Source organism: Doryrhamphus excisus, linkage group LG11 (assembly GCF_037039965.1).
Source record: "Doryrhamphus excisus strain RoL-2023G ecotype Guam linkage group LG11, RoL_Dexc_Guam_v1.1, whole genome shotgun sequence".
In the NCBI taxonomy this organism is placed as follows: Eukaryota; Metazoa; Chordata; class Actinopteri; order Syngnathiformes; family Syngnathidae; genus Doryrhamphus; species Doryrhamphus excisus.
Window position 1 is genome coordinate 15,331,713 of NC_136367.1, and position 21,746 is coordinate 15,353,458.

General features: G+C 39.1%; 1 protein-coding gene across 1 annotated transcript; it reads right to left on the bottom strand.

Annotated features, from left to right (window-relative positions):
• Nucleotides 1-100: 100 nt before the first annotated feature.
• LOC131129551 (polyamine-transporting ATPase 13A3-like) lies at nt 101-20,700 on the bottom strand. Its single transcript, XM_078794829.1, has 31 exons — nt 20,650-20,700; nt 19,362-19,535; nt 18,568-18,724; nt 18,295-18,430; nt 17,004-17,087; nt 16,856-16,925; nt 16,619-16,753; nt 16,446-16,518; nt 16,222-16,353; nt 15,073-15,240; nt 14,836-14,993; nt 13,241-13,429; nt 13,007-13,068; nt 9,596-9,746; nt 9,315-9,392; nt 7,881-8,031; nt 7,664-7,784; nt 6,885-7,009; nt 6,653-6,810; nt 5,927-6,049; nt 5,782-5,861; nt 5,655-5,697; nt 4,789-4,898; nt 4,509-4,605; nt 3,944-4,016; nt 3,657-3,828; nt 2,945-3,102; nt 2,750-2,838; nt 2,519-2,599; nt 2,299-2,388; nt 101-1,028 (listed from the first exon to the last, which is right to left on the bottom strand). The coding sequence occupies exons 1-31, from the start codon at nt 20,698-20,700 to the stop codon at nt 852-854; spliced, it is 3,666 nt and encodes a 1,221-aa protein (XP_078650955.1). The 3' UTR covers nt 101-851.
• Nucleotides 20,701-21,746: the final 1,046 nt, after the last annotated feature.

A 21,746-nucleotide genomic window follows, 5' to 3' on the forward strand; every position in this document is an offset into this window, starting at 1 on the left:
CAAATGTGCAAACCTCATTATCTCAAACTTTGGCATTTGTAACATTTATTGGTTTACATACATAATACATACATAAACAATACTACATATAATACTACCGTAAAACAGGGTTATAAGGGACAGTGGGGTAATAAGGGACAGTTTTGGGGAAAATGTTTTAAATGTAATTTTGCCTTTTAATGTTAAACAGGAAGCTACTTTGTGTTGTTTTTTTCAAAGCATATATGTATTCTTGAAGAAATTGTGAAGAAAACATTTTCCCGAAAATTGTCCCTTATTATCCCGCCGTCCATTATAACCCCGTTTTCATTCATTCATTCATTTTCTACTGTAGGGGTGCTGGAGCCTATCCCAGCTGTCTTCGGGCGAGAGGCGGGGTACACCCTGGACTGGTGGCCAGCCAATCACAGGGCACATATAGACAAACAACCATTCACACTGACATTCATACCTATGAACAATTTGGAGTCACCAATTAACCTAGCATGTTTTTGGAATGTGGGAGGAAACCGGAGTACCCGGAGAAAACCCACGCATGCACGGGGAGAACATGCAAACTCCACACAGAGATGGCCAAGGGTGGGATAACCCCGTTTTAAAAGTACATAAAATTATTAAATTTTAACACACAAAAATAATCTGAACTGGGCATCATACCCTGCCGTGAATAAACCCTACAGTACATAGAACACATGAAGTGAAATGAAATAAATAAAGTTACATTGTATAATATTTAAGAAATACAAGAACTATACTTTAACTTAAATACAACATTGCAACTTACATTTAACCATATGTCACTAACCGTGAGACCTTTACAGTAGAAGCCACTGTTTGCAGGTAGACCCACATTACTGGGTGACAGCGATGGGGGACTGAGGTGTACTTGCGTAGGTGACAGTGGACGGTGCAGGAGGCCAGTCAGCCTGCTCCTGCAGCTTCAGAGTCAGATGGTTGTATTTAGTCTTTGGAGAACACCGTTTACAGCAGGTCATCCAAGAGAGGAAGCTCCAGCGGCCATTCATCTCCTGACAGTTCAACATAATTGAAAAAAACAAAAAATGTGTCAATGAGGCCTACACTGGAAAACATACTGGAATTTGTCAACAACACTTGAAAAGGACAATTGTCTAGCAGTCTGATGCAATCATGCAAATTCCCTATAAGCACAGTAAAGCTGTAAAACATCAAGTAGGATTTAGCAGGCATTTTTTTATGTGATTGTTGCCCGAGCAGGGAATTGAACCCACGCCTTCTGGCTGTGTGGCCTGCACGCTAACCACCCCCTCACCATGCACTATGATGTGCAAATTGTGTCGTAATACATTGCTACCTTATTATTTCATATTGTTATTAAAAATTGAAAAAGGGTACATGTTGAATACAGGAAGTGAGCAAATACAGTTCTCAATCAAATAACTAAGGGTATAATAGGGGTTCAGTCCCCTTCCAGGTGGTGTAATTGTTGTGTAATTTTTCTTTTTGTGTTTTGCACATCTCGACTACAAAGATAAAAAAAATGTTGTTAAATGTACATTTGCATGCACGGCGGTCTAGTGGTTAGCACACAGCTCACAGCTTGAAGACCTGAGTTCAATTCCACACTCGGCCATCTCTGTGTGGAGTTTGCATGTTCTCCCCGTGCATGCGTGGGTTTTCTCCGGGTACTCCGGTTTCCTCCCACATTCCAAAAACATGCTAGGTTAATTGGTGACTCCAAATTGTCCATAGGTATGAATGTGAGTGTGAATGGTTGTTTGTCTATATGTGCCCTGGGATTGGCTGGCCACCAGTCTAGGGTGGACCCCGCCTCTCACCCGAAGACAGCTGGGATAGGCTCCAGCACCCCTGCAACCCTTGTGAGGATCAGCGATAGAAAATGAATGAATGAATGAATGTTTTCTGTATGTGGACTTATTATTATTCTTTATAAAAGGTGTTTTGCGTTAGTATTTTGAATGTTTGGAACAAATAAATTGGATTCACATTATTTCTTATGGGGAAAAATCTAATTTTTTTGTACATTTAATTTTCAATTGAATCTTTGGAAATAGATTAATGGCAAGGTTCCATTGTCATTTAAATTACTGCCTCCTACGGTTCGACTGCCTATCTAAAATATACAAGTATCTAAATACTCACAATAGAACAATGTAAATAGTACTCATTGAGACAAAGCCATGTAATGCACTGTTGCAATATAAAGTTGTATTCTAATCAGAAAAAAAGAGCAGAGCAAGTATGCAAGAATAAGAAAGAGACTTGTGAGTGAAAAAGAGATATCAAAATCCTGCCAACCTGTCCTGTGTTATTAGTGAGGGCATTGTTGGTTGACTTTGCCCACAGTTTGGTTTTAACAATCATCCACAAGGTGTCAATGATTAAAATCTGCGAAAGAGTTAGTGGGATTCACAGGATTACACATTTGGTTGATTTGCAATTGAATAATGAATAAAATTATTAATGTGCATGCGAAATGTTAATCAGTAATTGAAAATAAAAAAAATGGTGATCGTACCTCCAGTGTGAAAGAGACAACACTATGTCCTAAAATAATCATGACGAGGGTTATGCGCCAGTCGTAGGGAATACACACAAGCTGTCAGAAGGAAGAGTGACAGGATATCAGGGAATGAACCACAAATTGATGTTTTGCAAATCAGCTCCAGGCGTCCCTTGAATAAGGACTCTTAAAAAAATCAACCACAGCATTACCCTTATGATTACCAAAAGAATAACATCATCTCACCAGCAATGCGTTGTCTATGACGGTAATGGGATGCAGCAAGATGACCAAGAAAAAAACATACAAAACAGCACAGGTCAACATAAATGGCCCTGAAATTGAGAACGAAAAGGGATGTTGGTGAAACAAGATCACACATCATTTTAGACAGGAAATTGTTTCTGGTTTCAGGTAACTTCAAACTTGTATTGGTCTTACAGTTTTTATAGCTTGGTTCTCTGAAAGGTTTTCCTTTGGAGTAGACAACGCCTATAATCATGCCCTGGAAGGAGGTAACGAAGAAGAGGGAGGCGTTTTCAAAGGTTTTGACAAATACGTCTTCTATCTCAACGACAGCGCTGGTCTCATGACAGGTACTGTGACAGAGGGAGAGACAGTCGGTTAACGTATATACATTTCTTGTTGAATGACATCGACTTTCAATACAACACCTGTACATAAAATGATAATGTTTGATAAATAAGGAATTATGTCATCTACTGTACCTGTAAAACACACAATAATAACAACATACCAAAAATTCTAGTGCGTGAGCTGCACCGGTGTATAAGCCACACCCACTAAATACATCACAAAATGGCAAATTGTGGCGTGCTCAAGTCTGGGATGACCAGGTAGCTCATCATGAGCTATGAAAAAAAACTCACAACTCACCGGAAATCATCACTCAATATAACAGTTTGACTTACAGTGTCAATGTACAAAGAACACTAAATTCATCGCACAGCAACTTAACACTCAAAAGTTATACCTGAAATATACAAACATGTACCAATACGGGTTTAGTCGTATTTTAATTCAAGTAGGTGTATAAAAACACGTCTGTACGCTGTAGGGGAATGACAGAGGAAGCCGAAAGGAAGAAGCACTTGCTGATTAAGTCGCTCATTTGGAATAAAAAGTTACTCACGCTTTCTCAAGCGTTGTATACCAGCTCTGTTGTCGTACTAAGAAGAAAGCCAGCAGCTGGAAGAGCAGGCAGTTGAGGATCTGAGATAAAACGGAGAAAACCACTGGACCGGACTTTAGATTTGTCGGAGGGGTGCGTCGCACCAACTTCTTCCATGCCGGGTTCAAACTCACTAGGCATTGAAAAAAAAAATGCAGTTGGAGAATTATGTTATTCAGTACTGCAAGATTGTATCTGAACTACAGAAAATGTCTATTAAACTAATATGGTGTCTTAATGTTACTCACTTGTAAAGGGCAAAAATAAACCAATGCCAGTGTCAATACAAAGAAACTGGAGGCTTCCATAGCTGCTAAAAACCTGAAAAAAAGATTCTTATCAGTCACACCACTCTAGGCAATAAACAACATATGCAGTATAAGAGTCACTTCTTCTCTCATTTGTTGTGGTTTGTCAAACAAACAAAAAAAATCCAAAAGTGAAATCATGCATATGTGCAAACACCTGCCAGGTCAGTTGAATGAAGGTAGAATATTGTGATAAACAAACACATCTCACAATTACAACAGTGGCTCTTATTGCAAATGTTGATCTGAAATTTGAGGAGAGTCAATATCAAGCCAGTAAGAGCACTTAGAGACATTAATACATTTTTATAGGTGTCTCAGTTATTTATTGATTTTCACCATTAGGTGGTGGTCCACAAATGGATGATTATAGCCAGTTTCTCATGAAGTGTGAAATGCGCTAAGTCGGTGCTATAATATGCAAATAGGCTTTTAAACCTTCCTATTTTTTAATTGGTCTCTGGAGTTGAATTGAATGATATTATTGAGATGCTGGGATAGTTACCGAGTAGAGCAGAATCATGCCAAAGGTCAGGATGATGCTGTTGAGGGCTATGAATTTGAACACACAGAAAGACGTTACAAGAGCAGCACGGCCCTCCCTGTGAACAGTAAAAAAAAAAACAATGATGATTTTTCGATTACATGCATGGATCAGTTTTTTTTTTTTCTTTTCAGATCCGTATTTGTGTCATGTGTGTTGGTGAAATCCCATTCAGAAGTAGAAATGCGGTACTTATAATATAGGACATGATATAATTGCCTCATTTGCTAGTGTGTACTACCTGATGAGGTTGGTAACACAGGAGATGTTTGGGATGGAGGACGTGAAGGGGGAAGCTACAGAGGCCTCCAGTTCAGAGAGAGCGATACCGGTGTGAGCTTTCTTCAAGGCCTGCAAGCAGTACGAGCATAAAAAAATGAAGATTTACTGATTTGCTATTAAACAAATTGCCCAGAATATATACAAAGTGTAGGATGCACGGTGGTCGAGTGTTTAGCATGGGTTTTCTAGCCTCGTGAATATGTTACGCGCTAACGATGGATCTGCGTGATGGCTCGATAGCGCTGTGCCCGAGATGGATCCATCGTTAGTGCACAAATCGATCGATTTCTGCGCTCACGATCGATGGTATATTACTGCGCCCGGGATGGATGTGTGTAGTTTGTTTAGATGCCAACAGATGGCAGCGCTGAGCGTTGTTACTTACTAGAATCAACAAGAAGTCCATGCATACAAATTTAAAATCTTTGATTAATTGTCAAGCAGTTCACTTTGTTACCGTTCTCGGCGGGGGGAGTGTGAACCCTAACCCTAACCCTGTCATTGTATGCAATTAGCAGATCAACGATTGTCATTATATCGTCAGCACAGTGTCAAAGCATCAGTCTCCAGCGCAAGGCAGTTATATCCATCGTGAGCGCAGAAATCGATCGATTTGTGCGCTAATGATGGATCCATCTCGGGCGCAGCGCTATCGATCAATCGCGCAGCTCCATTGTTAGCGTGTAATATATACAAAGTGTAGGATGCACGGCGGTCGAGTGGTTAGCACGGGTTTTCAAAGCCTCGTGAGGATAAGCCTCGTGAGGAGCAGTGGAAAATGAATGAACGAATAGACAAAGTGTGATACATACTGTGTATACTCACCCCACAATCATTAGCGCCATCCCCACACATCCCTACAATGTAACTGGAAGGTAAATAAAGACAGATTGATAGCATCGTGCTCTAAAATGATAATACAATGGATAAACAGACAAAGAATACAACTGACTCAATGTTCTGTAGTACTTGTACTAGCTGAGTCTTCTGGTCTGGAGTCATTCGAGCAAACACAGTGGCTCTGAGGAGCAACTGAACGAGGAGAAACAAAGTGATTAGACACCGATATTGAAATCTATTAAAATGTATCTTAGTACCTTCTGAACAAGTTCTGGAAAGTGTTCAGTGATAACAGCGAAGGATTGACCACTCATAGCGAAGTGATAGCCCGGCATCTCCTCTTCTTTCACTCCCTCCTCAGCGAAAAGTACCTCAAGTGCCTAAATGGGAGCAATTCCAGACCACAAACCATGGTCACATAAAATGAAACTTGTAACAGCAATTTTGAAAGAGTTCTGAGCTTCCAGGAAGAAATTAAAGCTAGGCATTATAGGCAAACTAGTTCCTATGTTCAGTTAAAAACTAGCTAACTCTCAATGTCCCTTGACTGTTATGACTCTTACCAGTAGGGGGCGCCAGAAGACAAGAAGACGCTATTGATTAACTTTATTAACTTGCAGCAGATGTATGTCTCATTATCATTAGCTTTTGGCCTTAAATCCGTTTCTCATTGCATATAAATCAAATCAATTACATTTTTTTATATTTTAAAAAGGCAACACAAAGTGCTTTACAATAAAATAATTCTTTACACGTCCAAGTATACTATTGGCATAGTATAGTATTGGTATACTAATATTGGCACACACAGACACAATACACAAGCTAAGTTTGGAACTGCAGAAAAGCATTGTAAATATCCTCAGGGCGAAAAGTAAAACAAAGTAAACAGAGCAGTACAATTTAAGGAAGATGCTGTTTAAAGATGCTAACATATTCTGCAATCTTATTACCTTGAGATGTAAAAACTGGTGTCATTTTACCTGATTGTTGTCCAAAACTGGGTTGTCAGAGTAGCGCCATGTGATACTAGCAGGGTTTTCATCAATTGGAGGAACAGCATCAGCAATAATAACCTTCTCATGGGCTTGAACCATCCCACAATCTCGAGCCACTGATATGGCTGTCAATATGTTGTCACCTAACAGCACATCAAAGTCGAGGAAACTTACAGACATTAAACACATGACAAGTAATTTGGTTTATTTTGCTTACCTGTAGCCATCAAAGTACGAATGTTGGCTTGTCGTAACTCAAGCAACACGCCGGCAGTCTGTTCTTTGATTTTGTTTTGCATGATGATCAAGCCGAGGAAGTCCATGTTGGACTCGAGCTCCTCTCTGCACACACACACACACACACACACACCTTTGCAGTCTAGATTCCCGCTATTTATACTGAACGGTGACGGATATCCGTTGTATATAAGAGATGGTACATCTCAATAACTCATATTATAATGATCAAAATGACTAAGAAATACATTATTGAAATATTTCACTGTGTGTAGTCAATCTATAGAATATAAGCGTTGTTGCAGCATTGTTGTGTAAATACTGTGTAGACATTATTTCATTCATTTTCTACCGCTTTTCCTCACAAGGGTCGCGGGGGATGCTGGAGCCTATCCCAGCCGTCTTCGCGAGAGGACTGGTGGCCAGCCAATCACAGGGCACATATAGACAAACAACCATTCACACACACATTCATACCTATGGACAATTTGGAGTGGCCAATTAACCTAGCATGTTTTTGGAATGTGGGAGGAAACCGGAGTATCCGGAGAAAACCCACGCATGCACGGGGAGAACATGCAAACTCCACACAGAGATGGCTGAAAGTGGAATTGAACCCTTGTCTCCTAGCTGTGAGGTCTGCGTGCTAACCACTCGACCGCCCAGCCCAGAAATACTATGTAGCCTGCAAAAATAATTATGCAAATGTTTGGGCTGTTTCTGTAATTGTGTTAATTGTATCGGAATAAATGCTTATACCGACTGAGGTCTTGGACTTCAGACCAGGAGACGGTGGACTCCAGTTGGTGATGTGCCAAGGCAATGACTCTGAAACCCTGCCGGGTGTAATTCTCCAGCATTTCTGTGAAAGTGTCTGGGACTGTGGAGGCAAACGTAGCAGGTCAGTCAGTCATGAAATGCATTGCACTGTGTATCCCACTTGGGCATATTCCCTAAACTGCGTGTTGTCACATGCCTGTGTGTTGCTTGCAGAGGTTCACTACAGTCTCTGGTGCTCCTTTCAGGTAGACATCAAAATGTGTTTTTCCCTGTTGTCTGACCACCACACTCATCCTTTGTAGCGTTGAGGAGAAGCGGATGTGGCGTACAATCCCAAACCCATCACACTGAAACATCAATGTCACAGTATCTTTTAGGAATTGTACATTTCTATAACAGACATATTGTAAAAGATTAAGTGAATAACAACCCGGGGCTTCATCTATAAAAATGTAAATGGACATCTACGATGATAGAAACCCAAAATGTACTTATAAAAAATGGCGTACACACACATTCACACATTTTTTTAGCGTTATTTTTTCATGCAATGATGGCTTTCTAACATATGACTTCACTTCACTGCTTAATATGTGACATGTAAAGTGCATACGGTGGCGCACATTCTCACGCCAGGTTGTGTTTTTATTAGGGATGTCCAATAATTATAGGTTATCACATGGTTTGTCTGGTATCAGGCCCGGTATCATGCCCCCAAGTGTCAGTATCAGTGCTCATACTGGCACGCGGGGGCATGATACCGGGCCTGATACCAGACAAACCATGTGATGATCTTATTATCACATACTATTTAATCATGAGCTTATCATCACGTACTATTTAATCAAAAGACCATTTTGTTTCCAGAAAATGTTCAGTTTATTACATGTATTATATCGAAACAGTGTAAACACAATAATTGCAAAAATATTTCAACAATAATATTTTATCAACAGTCTTATCTTATCAATGTCTGACAATTAAAGTTCCATTAATCAAGTTTGTATTTTTTGGTGACTGGAGAAGCACTAGGCACTAAGCACTCGTGTGCTGTTCTCTGATTGGTTGTTTCACGGGCACGATACCAGAGCAGCGCGGTCTGAGTGGACAGCTACGGGGGCTGATACTGGACATGGTTAAAGTCTATATTTTATCAGTATCACTGCCCTGGGCTTTGACACAGTATCATTTCGGCCTTTTCCCGTATCATTCATGGGTGGTTTCTAGGGTACAGGTCCAATTAATACTGTAGTATGTGATAATTGTCAGTACAGATAATTATCGGTCCAATATCAGCATAAAAATGTAGTATTGGTTGATAACCTTATTGTATTGTTTTCCGATTATGAAAACCGATATTTAAAAAATGCTGTATACAATACATATGTGTTCATTCCACCACAGTAGATAGTGGCATGTTACACATATCGGTATCAGCTAATATCGGTACCGGAAATTGCGAGTTGGACAATATAGACATATAAAGCCAATATCGTCCATCCCTAGTTTTTATAAATTGCATACTTTGCGTGGAAAGCAGCGTACGCAACTTTTCGTCCTTGTTTTGTGCGTTTGTAGAGCTTTATAGATGAAACCCCTGGTCACTCAACACTCAACATGAAGGGATTACCTGATGTGGATGTCTCACAAGTGTGGAAATTTTAGCACTGTAAAGTACATTATGTTCTTCCGTTGGCTCCTCGAGGACCTGAATAAAAAATAACCTTATAACATCTAAAATGAAGCACATTCTATAGACATTCATCAGCAAAATTATTTTTTTCTATGGGAAAGAGTTCTTAAGTAATATTTATACATTCTCAATAGTACTGCAAGTATAAAAAGAAGTTAACCAACATTTTATGTATTTTAGTCTCTGTTAGATGTACATGTGTCTTAGCCTCTCCTCACCATTCCTGTGGATCTGAACACCTTCAGGTCCAAAGGGTCACCACAGAGTTCGTCGTCTATGGTCGCCAGTGAGTGGCAGGTAGCCATGCAGGTGACAAACAAAGTCTTCACCAGACTTTCTATAGCTGCTTCAGTCTCTGGAGGTGAAAACCTGCACGGTACAAGGAGGAAGACACTCACAGGTCATGAGATGTTTAGTCACTTTGTCATAACACCCCTAAAATACCAATGGCGCTACTCTGTTTACAACATTTTTTTGTGGTTACAATGCACTAACTTATATTACTTTTTGACCTAGTTCCTACCCTCACCTATGGTTATAGGAGCTTTGGGTAGTGACCAAAAGGACAAGATCGTGGGGACAAGTAGCGAAACCCAGAGGAGGAAAGAGACCTTGGGGGAGACCCAGAAGAGAGGGAAGTCCGGGCTTCCCTGACACCTCACCCAACCTTGAATAAGTGGAAGAAGATGGATGGTTCATAAAAAGGGGGATCGGTCATGTACGTATAGTTGTATATAGCCTACACGGAAAAACGACAAGGTCATCCTCGTTGTTCCTTGCCAACTGCTTGCTCTTAATTGTGTCTCTCAAGCACGAAGCCAACTCACCTAATGTTAGTGCACCAAAGAAAAGGAAAGCCACCACCATGCAAGCGAAAACAGACATCGTAAAAAATGCTCACAGTGGGGAGAAACACGAAAACAACATAGGCTGCCTTCTTGGTCCAAAACAAGAAATATTTTATGGTAATGGTACAATCAGTAACTGTTACATTTGTTCACTTCCTGCTTTCTTAATATAGTTTAAGTTTTTTTTGTTTTAATTTTATTTTTGTCATGTTGAGGAGTGTCATAATTGGTAATGGTAATGGTTTTATTTCATTTGAACATGCATCAGATTACAATTAAGTGCATCCCATAATCAGTTCCCAGTTCCTCATGTCCAAAAGGAGTAGGAAGAAGCAAAGCTTATTAAATCCTACCCCTCCATCTGGTACTTTTACAATCAGTAACTGTTACATTTGTTCACTTCCTGCTTTCTGAAATACAGTTTAAGGTTGTTGTTTTTTTCATTTTTAAATGTTTTAATTTTTTGTCCCGTACCAAAGTACGAGGTGATATGACCATCCAATGACATAATGTGTACCATAGTAAGTGTCAATATAGTGATACAGTGAAGAAAATAAGTATTTGAACACCCTGCTATTTTGCTATTTCTCCCACTTAGAAATCATGGAGGGGTCTGAAATTTTCATCGTAGGTGCATGTCCACTGTGAGAGAGATAAACTAAAAAGAAAAATCCAGAAATCACAATGCATGATTTTTTAACAATTTATTTGTGTGATACAGCTGCAAATAAGTATTTGAACACCTGTGTATCATCTAGAATTCTGACCCTGAAAGACCTGTTAGTCTGCCCATTAGAAGTCCACCTGCACTCCATGTATCATCCTGAATCAGATGCACCTGTTTGAGGTCGTTAGCTGCATAAAGACACCTGTCCACCCCATACAATCAGTAAGACTTTAACTTGTAACATGGCGAAGACCAAAGAGCTGTCCAAAGACACCAGAGACAAAATTGTACACCTCCACAAGGCTGGAAAGGGCTACGGAGCAATTACCAAGCAGCTTGGTGAAAAAAGGTCCACTGTTGGAGCTATCATTAGAAAATGGAAGAAGCTAAACATGACGGTCAATCTCAATCGGAGTGGAGCCCCATGCAAGATATCACCTCGTGGGGTCTCAATGATTCTAAGAAAGGTGAGGAATCAGCCCAGAACTACACGACAGGACTTGGTCAATGACCTGAAAAGAGCTGGGACCACCGTTTCCAAGGTTACTGTAGGTAATACACTAAGACGTCATGATGTGAAATCATGCATGGCACGAAAGGTTCCCCTGCTTAAACCAGCACATGTCAAGGCCTGTCTTAAGTTTGCATATGACCATTTGGATGATACAGAGGAGTCATGGGAGAAAGTTTTATGGTCAGATGAGACCAAAATAGAACTTTTTGGTCATAATTCCAATAAGCGTGTTTGGAGGAAGAAGAATGAAGAGTACAATCCGAAGAACACCATCCCTACTGTGAAGCATGGGGGTGGTAGCATCATGCTTTGGGGGTGTTTTTCTGCACATGGGACAGGACGAGTGCACTGCATTAAAGAGAGGATGACTGGGGCCGTGTATTGTGAGATTTTGGGGAACAACCTCCTTCCCTCTGTCAGAGCATTGAAGATGGGTCGTGGCTGGGTCTTCCAACACGACAACGACCCGAAGCACACAGCCAGGAAAACCAAGGAGTGGCTCCGTAAGAAGCATATCAAGGTTCTAGCATGGCCCAGCCAGTCTCCAGACCTGAACCCAATCGAAAATCTTTGGAGGGAGCTCAAACTCCGTGTTTCTCAGCGACAGCCCAGAAACCTGACTGATCTAGAGAAGATCTGTGTGGAGGAGTGGGCCAAGATCCCTCCTGCAGTGTGTGCAAACCTGGTGAAAAACTACAGGAAACGTTTGACCTCTGTAATAGCAAACAAAGGCTACTGTACCAAATATTAACATTCATTTTCTCAGGTGTTCAAATACTTATTTGCAGCTGTATCACACAAATAAATTGTTAAAAAATCATGCATTGTGATTTCTGGATTTTTCTTTTTAGTTTATCTCTCTCACAGTGGACATGCACCTACGATGAAAATTTCAGACCCCTCCATGATTTCTAAGTGGGAGAAATAGCAAAATAGCAGGGTGTTCAAATACTTATTTTCTTCACTGTATATATAGCACATCATGACTGGTTCAAGACTCTTCATCCTTGTATTTAGCAAACATCAATTGCTTGTATTGTTTCTTGAATTGGCTCATCGTTGTGCATTGTTTGATTTCCTTACTCAATCCATTCCATAGTTTGATTCCACATACTGAAATGCTATGGCTTTTTAACATAGTCCTAGCATAGAAGTGTTTCAAATGTAGTTCTTCCCTGAGATCATATTTCTCCTCTCTTGTAGAGAAGTATTGGATGACATTTTTAGGTAATTGGTTATTTTTAGCCTTATGCATTATTTTAGCTGTTTGAAGATGAACTATATCAGCAAGTTGAAGTATTTGTGATTTTAGAAATAAGGAGTTAGTATGTTCTCTGTAAGCGGCATTATGAATTATCCTTACTGACCTTTTTTGCAGTATATTTATTGAGTGAAGATTGCTTTTATAGTTATTACCATATATTTCCACACAATAAGTAAGATATGGTAGAGGCAGAGAGCAATAAAGAGTGTGGAGTGATTTCTGATCTGTTCTTTCTAGGTTTTGCATGATTGTTGTATATGATTAATACATGTCTTCATACAGATCTTTCATAGAATCCTCCGAGAAACAAAACCCTATGTAAAAAGTTCCACTTACATGCCGTCCTCAGCTCTCTGAATACACCACAGGTTCAAACTGCCCTCAGTGAGAGTACCAGTCTAAAGTCAAAATACAGACAACACAAATGAAGTAAATGTCCGGTAATCAGGCATCACAACACTTTGATCTGTTAGATAGGAATTGATCTCAGTTATAAAGCACAACTGAAAGCACCTACAGAGCCCTAGCACACTGAAATAATAAAAAAAAAGTATTTTCAATTCAACACACCTTGTCAAAACAAACCAGGTTCAGCTGACCAGCGATGTTGATTCTCTGCGGACTGATACAAAAGATACCGACCCGCTTCATGCGGCGCTGTGCATTCACAAGACCAGCAGTCAAAGCCAGGGGTAATATCGGGGCCACAGCGATGGTGACGATGTTTAAACAATCAAAGATGATATAATCGGCAGGAAACTGGATGGGATGGGAAAGGGACAATCAATACTACGCAGCATTCAGTAGCCTGACAGTAGCTCATGTTTCAGCTACCACTTAATTACTTGGTCTAAGGCAAAGGTCTCAAACAAGCGGCCCGCGGGCCAAATGTGGCCCGCAGGACACTAGTTTGAGGCCCCCGCCTTGATATGAAAGTTCAATGTTAGTGCGGCCCGCGCAAGTTTGATATGGATGCTGTATGGTATCATGTACCCAGAAAAAATTATTACGTTTGATTAATGTTCATGTTAAAGGTTAAATAAATAGTTATCCTCCCTATCCTTGTGGAAGTGGTAAGTTTTTTGGCTATTTAAGTTTAAAGGAAATAACTTGAAGGCTACCGTTTAGGTCGCTAGCTCTCTAGTTTGCGAGTTAGCATGTGTCTCAAGACCCTGCAGTTGCGCAATATGTTGTAAATAAAAAGAGTATAAATGTGACTATAGTCGTGTTTTGTCATGTCTACAGGGCTCTAATAATGCTTTGTTCATTTTAATCTGAAAAAAATAATTTGTCTAACTATATGTGGTTTCTTATTATTTGCCGTTTTATTATTATTATTATATTTATTTATTTATTAATTTATTACTGATTGATTGATTTTCTTTATTCTTGATTTGTTTATTTATTTTTCTTCTTATTTTGCATAGAAAAATAAAAAGTAAGATATTTGAGAACAGTGGAATGTTTTATCAGAGCTTTTCTTTTTTTGTTTAGTTTTTTGAAAACCTGATGCGGCCCAGTCTCACCCAGACCCGAGCTCCAGTGGCCCCCCAAGTAAATTGAGTTTGAGACCCCTGGTCTAAGGTATTAACATTCCTTCATTCATTTTCTAACGCTTATCCTCACGAGAGTCGTGGGGGTGCGGGACACCCTGGACTGGTGGCCAGCCAATCACAGGGCACATATAGACAAACAACCATTCACACTCACATTCATAACTATGGACAATTTGGAGTCGCCAATTAACCTAGCATGATACCAGAATACCCTGAGAAAACCCACGCATGCACGCCGAGAACATACAAACTCCACACAGAGATGGCCGATGGTGGAATTGAACTTGGGTCTCCTAGCTGCGAGGCCGCTAAACCACGATGCAGGCCTTCCTTCCTCACTAACATAAATGTTAAAATGACGAATGAAAGGGCTAAATTAACATTTATGGCTACTTATATACCTACATTGAAGACGTGATTGACACAAATTGGAAGACACCATGTGGCAGCGAGATCAACACAGACATCACCTGTGTTTTGCTATGAGTTATTCCTTAACTGTAATAGTGTTTATCGCCTTCTTTATTTACACTAACCAAGGTTCCGCTGTAATATATCATGTCAACATTTGCATTTGCTGGTCATTAATAAATGATGTAAAAGCCATACCTCATTTATTACACCATTGACAATGCCGTAGATGACGGAAACCACCGCCAGCCCCACCATACACATCAGGAAATGCGTAGCATCACGGTGCAGCTTAAAGTCGGTGGGTTTGGGGTAGATGACGGAGCGCATAAGCTGGCCCTTCTCTGTACTGAAGCCTGTCGAATCATGCAAGGTGTGATAAGGTGCTGTTTTTAAAAAGGTTACCTTAGTATGTGGTTGAACTGTTTGCATTACCTGTTCTGACCACGACCACTTTCACCAGCTCATCAGCGTAGTAACGACTCTGGATAACATGGGAGCCACAGAAGAGGGTGTGTAGCTTGTGTTCCTCCGTATTGTACACCCTGTCTGCATCCTCGCCTGAAGTTGGCACACTGGTCTTAGTAACTGGAACGCTCTCCCCTAAAGGTCCAAACCCGCAGAGACAAAGAACAACTTTGAGAGAAATAAATAATAAATAATAAATAATAAATAATAAATAATAAATAATAAATAATAAATAATAAATAATAAATAATAAATAATAAATAATAAATAATAAATAATAAATAATAAATAATAAATAATAAATAATAAATAATAAATAATAAATAAGGCGGTCTAGTGGTTAGCGCGCAGACCTCACAGCTAGGAGACCAGGGTTCAATTCCCACCCTCGGCCATCTCTGTGTGGAGTTTGCATGTTCTCCCCGTGCATGCGTGGGTTTTCTCCCACATTCCAAAAACATGCTAGGTTAATTAGCGACTCCAAATTGTCCATAGGTATGAATGTGAGTGTGAATGGTTGTTTGTCTATATGTGCCCTGTGATTGGCTGGCCACCAGTCCAGGGTGTACCCCGCCTCTCGCCCTAAGGAAGACAGATGGGATAGGCTCCAGCACCCCCCGCGACCCTCGTGAGGAAAAAGCGGTAGAAAATGAATGAATGAATAATAAATAATAAATAATAAATAATAAACAACAATGTGGAGAATAAATAGATTACATCAAATATGAACAATGTACATATCATATCATCAACTCCTATGCCATTTATCAACTCCTATAGTTCGGTTCGGCAGCTATCGGAAGTCCTCGTGAGCACTTGGGAGTGCGACTAACCACAGCGGAATGGGAGTGCTAGAGTCGGGCCATGGTTGGAATATATTAAATATTGTCTTTAATATTGTGAAAGTAGTTTTTCTTTTATAACATATTTAAATACATAGTAAATATTGTTTATTATATATATTATTATATATTATTATATTATATATATATATTTCTGTTTTTAGAAATGTATTTGTATTGAAATCATTTTATCCATATTTTGTCAAATTACATTTATCAATTAGTATGTATGCATGTATGTAGAAAGACGCAAAAAGACATGACGAATGCCAACCTGTCAACATGCTCTCATCGACAGTACAGGCGCCGCAGACGAGCACGGCGTCACACGGCATGATCATTCCATCCGTCGGAATCGTGATGACATCACCTGGCACGAGCTCTGTTGACATGACCTGTTCAAAGTCTGGACGTTGCAAAAGAAGACATTGTTAACTAATATCTCTAACTACGACTCGTTGTTGTGATTTTGAAATCAAAAATTCATGAAAAACCTGCCTTCATTTCCTCGGCACACTGAAACCTGTACCACGTTGTGTGCTACCACCATGCCACTTAGTCTCCTGTAGTACTAGAATAAGGACAAACATTTCATTTGCTTAGTATATACAGTATGCACCCTACATTAATTATCATTAAATAATAATAACTTAAATTGTAGCTGGACTCACCTTTTTAAGGCAGTACAGAGAGGCGATTAATAAAATGGCTGACATTAAAAGCATGGCTAAAGCGTAATGGTAGTAGTCCTCAAGAGACCACACCACAACAGCAAAGAGCTGGAAGATGTAAAATGGATTCAAGACCTTGAGAAAAAAAAAAAAGCAAAAAAATCACAAAAGAACCAAAGAGTTAACCTAACATCATTTAAATGTTTCTTTTGTTTGTTTATTTTTTTTTTTTTTTACCTCATATACTAATAGCTCGAATAAAGATGGCACTTTTACGTCAATTTCATTCTTGCCAAAAAACAAAGCTCTGTTGACGACACAAATTATATTTGGCTGACATGTGAGATCAGGCATGAGGAAAAAGTCAAATCATGAACGTTGGTACCTGTAATCCTGCAGGGTTTTTGTGAGTCCAGAGCTGTGGTCGGTGTGGATGTGTCCACAGCTCATGTGGGTATCCTCCAAGCCCCTTAACAAACAATCACAATTATATCTACTGACCTATTATACTCATTTAAGGCTCTTTGTATTCAGTTGTGGACTCCTATAGATCAGCTTCACATGATAACCAGCACAGAAAGCTTTCTAGATCTTCCAGAATCTGCACCTATTCAGCTGTATTTTTTTTTTTTCGTGCTTCCGCCTGTTTTAATGTATTCCACCCAGGCACGCCCACTCCACTGTTAGTCACACTCTCAAGTGCTTAGGAGAATTTTCGGTCTGCTTTTAACATGGCTGCACGGCGGACGAGTGGTGAGCGCACAGACCTCACAGCTAAGAGACCCAAGTTCAATTCCACCCTTGGCCATTTCCGTGTGGAGTTTGCATGTTCTCCCTGTGCATGCGTGGGTTTTCCTCCCACATTCCAAAAACATGCTAGGTTAATTAGCCACTCCAAATTGTCCATAGATATGAATGTGAGTGTGAATGGTTGTTTGTCTATATGTGCCCTGTGATTGGCTGGCCACCAGTCCAGGGTGTACCCCAGGGGTGGGCAAACTACGGCCCGGGGGCCACATCCGGCCCGCCAAGTGTTTGAATACGGCCCGCCCAATTTTTCCAAAGTATTTCATTTAAACTCAACATACAACCTGGCATCATGGCCTGAGCCAACCTTTTGATGGTTTTATCAATTTCGTTTTTTGACATGGTCTGTTGTTTACAAAGTGCTCCTGAAAAAAGGGACACAAGCACATAATAATAATAATAATAATTATTATTATTATTAGATTATTATAATTATTATTAGAACTATTATGATTATATAATTATTATATTAATGCTAATTATTATATTAATTATATATAATATTATTGTTATATTTGCATGTTTTACATAATAATAATATAACAATTATTATTTTAATTTTATTGTAATTATTATAATATTTTATTATTTTTAAAATATTTAAATATAAATATAAAATAATAAATAATAATAGCAGATTGCATGACAATTTTACAGATACAATAATACCAGGTGGACTGTTACGTGTAAAATATATAGTCTGCCCCCCCCCGCCGGTAATTTTGTCATATCAATGCGGCCCACGAGTCAAAAAGTTTGCCCACCCCTGGTGTACCCCGCCTCTCGCACAAAGACAGCTGGGATAGGCTCCAGCACCCCCGCATCAAGATCAATCATAGCATAGTGTTTTATGATGGAGACATACGTACTTGTAGGGTACAAAGTTCTGTGTCTCTTCATTCCAGTAGTATTTGATGCTGTGGTGGGTGAAGTAGTGGACCTGTGAAGAGCAGCAAGAGGAAAAGGGTTCAGATGTTTGTTTTAAAATATGAGCATCCATCAGAACTACAAGCCTAACATGTCACAACCAGATTTTCTGAAATGGATGGAATAGTACATATAATATAATTCAACATTAACAATCATGCAAATCCCTAAAGTACAGTAAAGTACATATATAAAACTACCATTGACACAATAACGCACCTTAACACACTCTCTATAGGAAATTTTCCCATTTTGCTTCTTATGTTCGTCTCCGCCCTGTGAGTGAGTTGTCAACTCCACACTATCGAAGGGGGTCTTCCCTGGAGCCGAAATCACGTCGACTTTGACAGCAAACCACCGTTTGAAATCATCCTGTGACAACAACAAAACGAAGTTTAATTTTATTTTGAATAAAACTAAGCTTATCGTCATCAAGCATGTATGGTTAGAAACTAGTGTAGTTGTGCTGTTTTATTCATTTTTAGTCACATGGGGTATGTTACTAAAAATAAATAACGAATGAATGACGACCTGTGTACCCCACTTTTGGGAATCTTGGCTATGGAAAACTCTTTTTCACATTGTGTTTACAGTACATTAGCAGGATTTAGCAACAAAATCATAATCAATTTCCACAAAACAATTTTTTATGGCCATAATAAACTATTAAAACTATTAAGATACTTTTACATTACAATACATTTGTGTCCATGTGGCATCCATTCTAATATTACATTAATGCAGTTCATTATTTACATGTTGACACAACCATGTTTCATTCATTCATTTTCTACTGCTTATCCTCACAAGGGTCGCATTCATACCTATGGACAATTTGGAGTCACCAATTAACCTAGCATGTTTTTGGAATGTGGGAGGAAACCGGAGTACCCGGAGAAAACCCACGCATGCACGGGGAGAACATGCAAACTCCACACAGAGATGGCCGAGGGTGGAATTGAGGGCTACTCATCCACAACCATGCATTGGGATTGGGGGTTGACCATACCGTGGTCCTGAGCAGCAGCCAACGTGCCTCCTTCAGGGAGGTTTTAGTGCAGGTGGCTTTGACCCCCCACCAAGGCAGCCAGTAGAGCAGCAACAGCAGAAGACCGCCGGAGCAAACAGTAGCCATTCCAACCAGGATGATTTTCCACATACAGGGTCGGTACCCCCATGTTTCCTGCATGGAGGGAACATACAGCATGATTTACTGTACATAAAATACAGTATGACACAATCTAAAGACACCGTGAGCCATTTGGAGTTCCCCAAGGATCATTTTTGGGGGTACTTCTTTTGATTTGATTATTTTTCTTTCTTGCTAAATGTATTTGTATAGAAATTTTTTTGGTAATTTTTTTGTATTTTTTTTATTTTGTCAAATCCAATTTTAACTGATTACTGTGTATCATTTATTAATGAATAATCAATATGACAATTACTTATTACTTATTATCAATGAACCATTAATAATAGGCAATAGTGAGCCATTTGGAGTTCCCCAAGGATCATTTTTGGGGCTACTTCTTTTGATTTGATCATTTTTCTTTCTTGCTAAATGTATTTGTATAGAAAATGTTTTTTTGTAAAAAAAATTATTTTTTTTTTTAATTTTGTCAAATGCAATTTTAAATGATTACTGTTTATTATTTATTAATGAATAATCAATATGACAATTACTTATTACTTATTATCAATGAACCATTAATAATAAGCAATGGTGAGCCATTTGGAGTTCCCCAAGGATCATTTTTGGGGCTACTTTTTTTGATTTTATTATTTTTCTTTCTTGCTAAATGTATGTGTACATAAGTTTTTTGGGAAAGTTTTTGTATTTTTCTTATTTTGTCAAATCCAATTTGGGGATTTTTGTCAAATCCAATTTTAAATGATTACTGTTTATTATTTATTAATGAATAATCAATATGACAATTACTTATTACTTAATGAAACATTAATATTAGGCAATGGTGAGCCATTTGGAGTTCCCCAAGGATCATTTTTGGGGTTACTTCAGATGGTGTCACATGTGGAAATATGGTTAGAGTTTTAATTATTTTTTATTTGTTGTCTTTAATATTGTGAAAATATTATTTTGTTTTATAATTTATTTAAATACATTAAAATCTATCTTGCTAAATGTATTTGTATCAAATTACATATTATTATTAGGATGAGCCAACACTCATTTGAAGTTTGACTCCCCTGAGTATTTGTCTCATGACTCAATGACACTCCAAATGAAGCAGAATTAATTTGGCGAAGCAGGACCAAAATGGCAAGGTGGTAATTACCATCTCATCCTCCTGGCCCTGGTTGATGAACTTCTCTTCTTGGGTCTTCATGCTGATAAAAGAAGTAAAACACAGGAGAGAACAGATAACTATCTAATTGATAATGGTCTAAAATGTTGAGAAATGTATGGCATTTCTTTGCATTTTATTGTCCGATTGGCAAGAATAATGATGTCACACATATATTAAATCACATTCCGCAGAAAGTCATTGCATTGGATAAATGTCCCTGCAAACATTATATTGACGCCATGCTGACAAACAGAAATGGTCTAACGGTATCCGCCTTCCAGATTGGCCCGTTGCAGCATGGTCTCAAATTTCTGCAGTATTTGATCAGGAAATGTGCAAATGTAGTACTTTGTTATTACCTAAGATACTAAGAAATATTCAAAATAATTGGAATCATACAGAAAAAATATTTAAACAGTTTCAATGGACAAATATTCATATTTATTTTGTGTATTCGTTTTTGTCTGCCCTGACCACATACCACTGATGAAAGGGCGGGACAGTACATCAAAACGTATCAATATTGACATGCGCTATCTGCATATTGCTAAACACGTTTCAAAAGACATATTTACATATTTATGTTCTGTCCTGCACGCACTTATATCGTGTTTGCCCAAGGTCAGTCAGGAAGTCAGAGAGACAAGAGAAGACAAGAGGAGACGGTAGAACTAGAACCACAACTGAGGCATCAGCATTTGCTACTCCGGCTCACTCCTCCCCCTCTAAACCTAAACATCTAACCTAAAGTCGCAGCGACGTGGACCAAGCTGTGATTGGTCAGCTTTTATTATGTTTTAATTTTTAAATTTCTCAAACTGGGGTCCCAAAACCTCCAAAAGTTTGTGAACCATCAGTCTGAAGTACACAAGGCAGAACAAAAAGTAAGGAGCTCCTGTAAAAGGTCAGTGGTCCAAAAAAGTTTGAGAACCCCTGGTGTATCCAAGTGCAAGTCCGTTTTTTTGATGTTCGGCGTGTCCCTGAATGCATCTCACGTTCTCGTCATGAGAATGAGGAAGTGTCATTCCCGGGATGAACGACTCAAAGCGACATCCATTTCTGAAATACTGGGCAAAACTATCCAA

Excerpts from the sequence above, each read along its gene's own strand:
- LOC131129551 (XM_078794829.1), bottom strand. The coding sequence starts at position 20,700 with ATGAAGACCCAAGAAGAGAAGTTCATCAACCAGGGCCAGGAGGATGAG. Across the intron at positions 19,536-20,649 it reads AGGGCCAGGAGGATGAGATG|GAAACATGGGGGTACCGACC; the intron begins GTAATTACCACC and ends CCCTCCATGCAG. Across the intron at positions 15,241-16,221 it reads CGATGAGAGCATGTTGACAG|GGGAGAGCGTTCCAGTTACT; the intron begins GTTGGCATTCGT and ends TTGGACCTTTAG.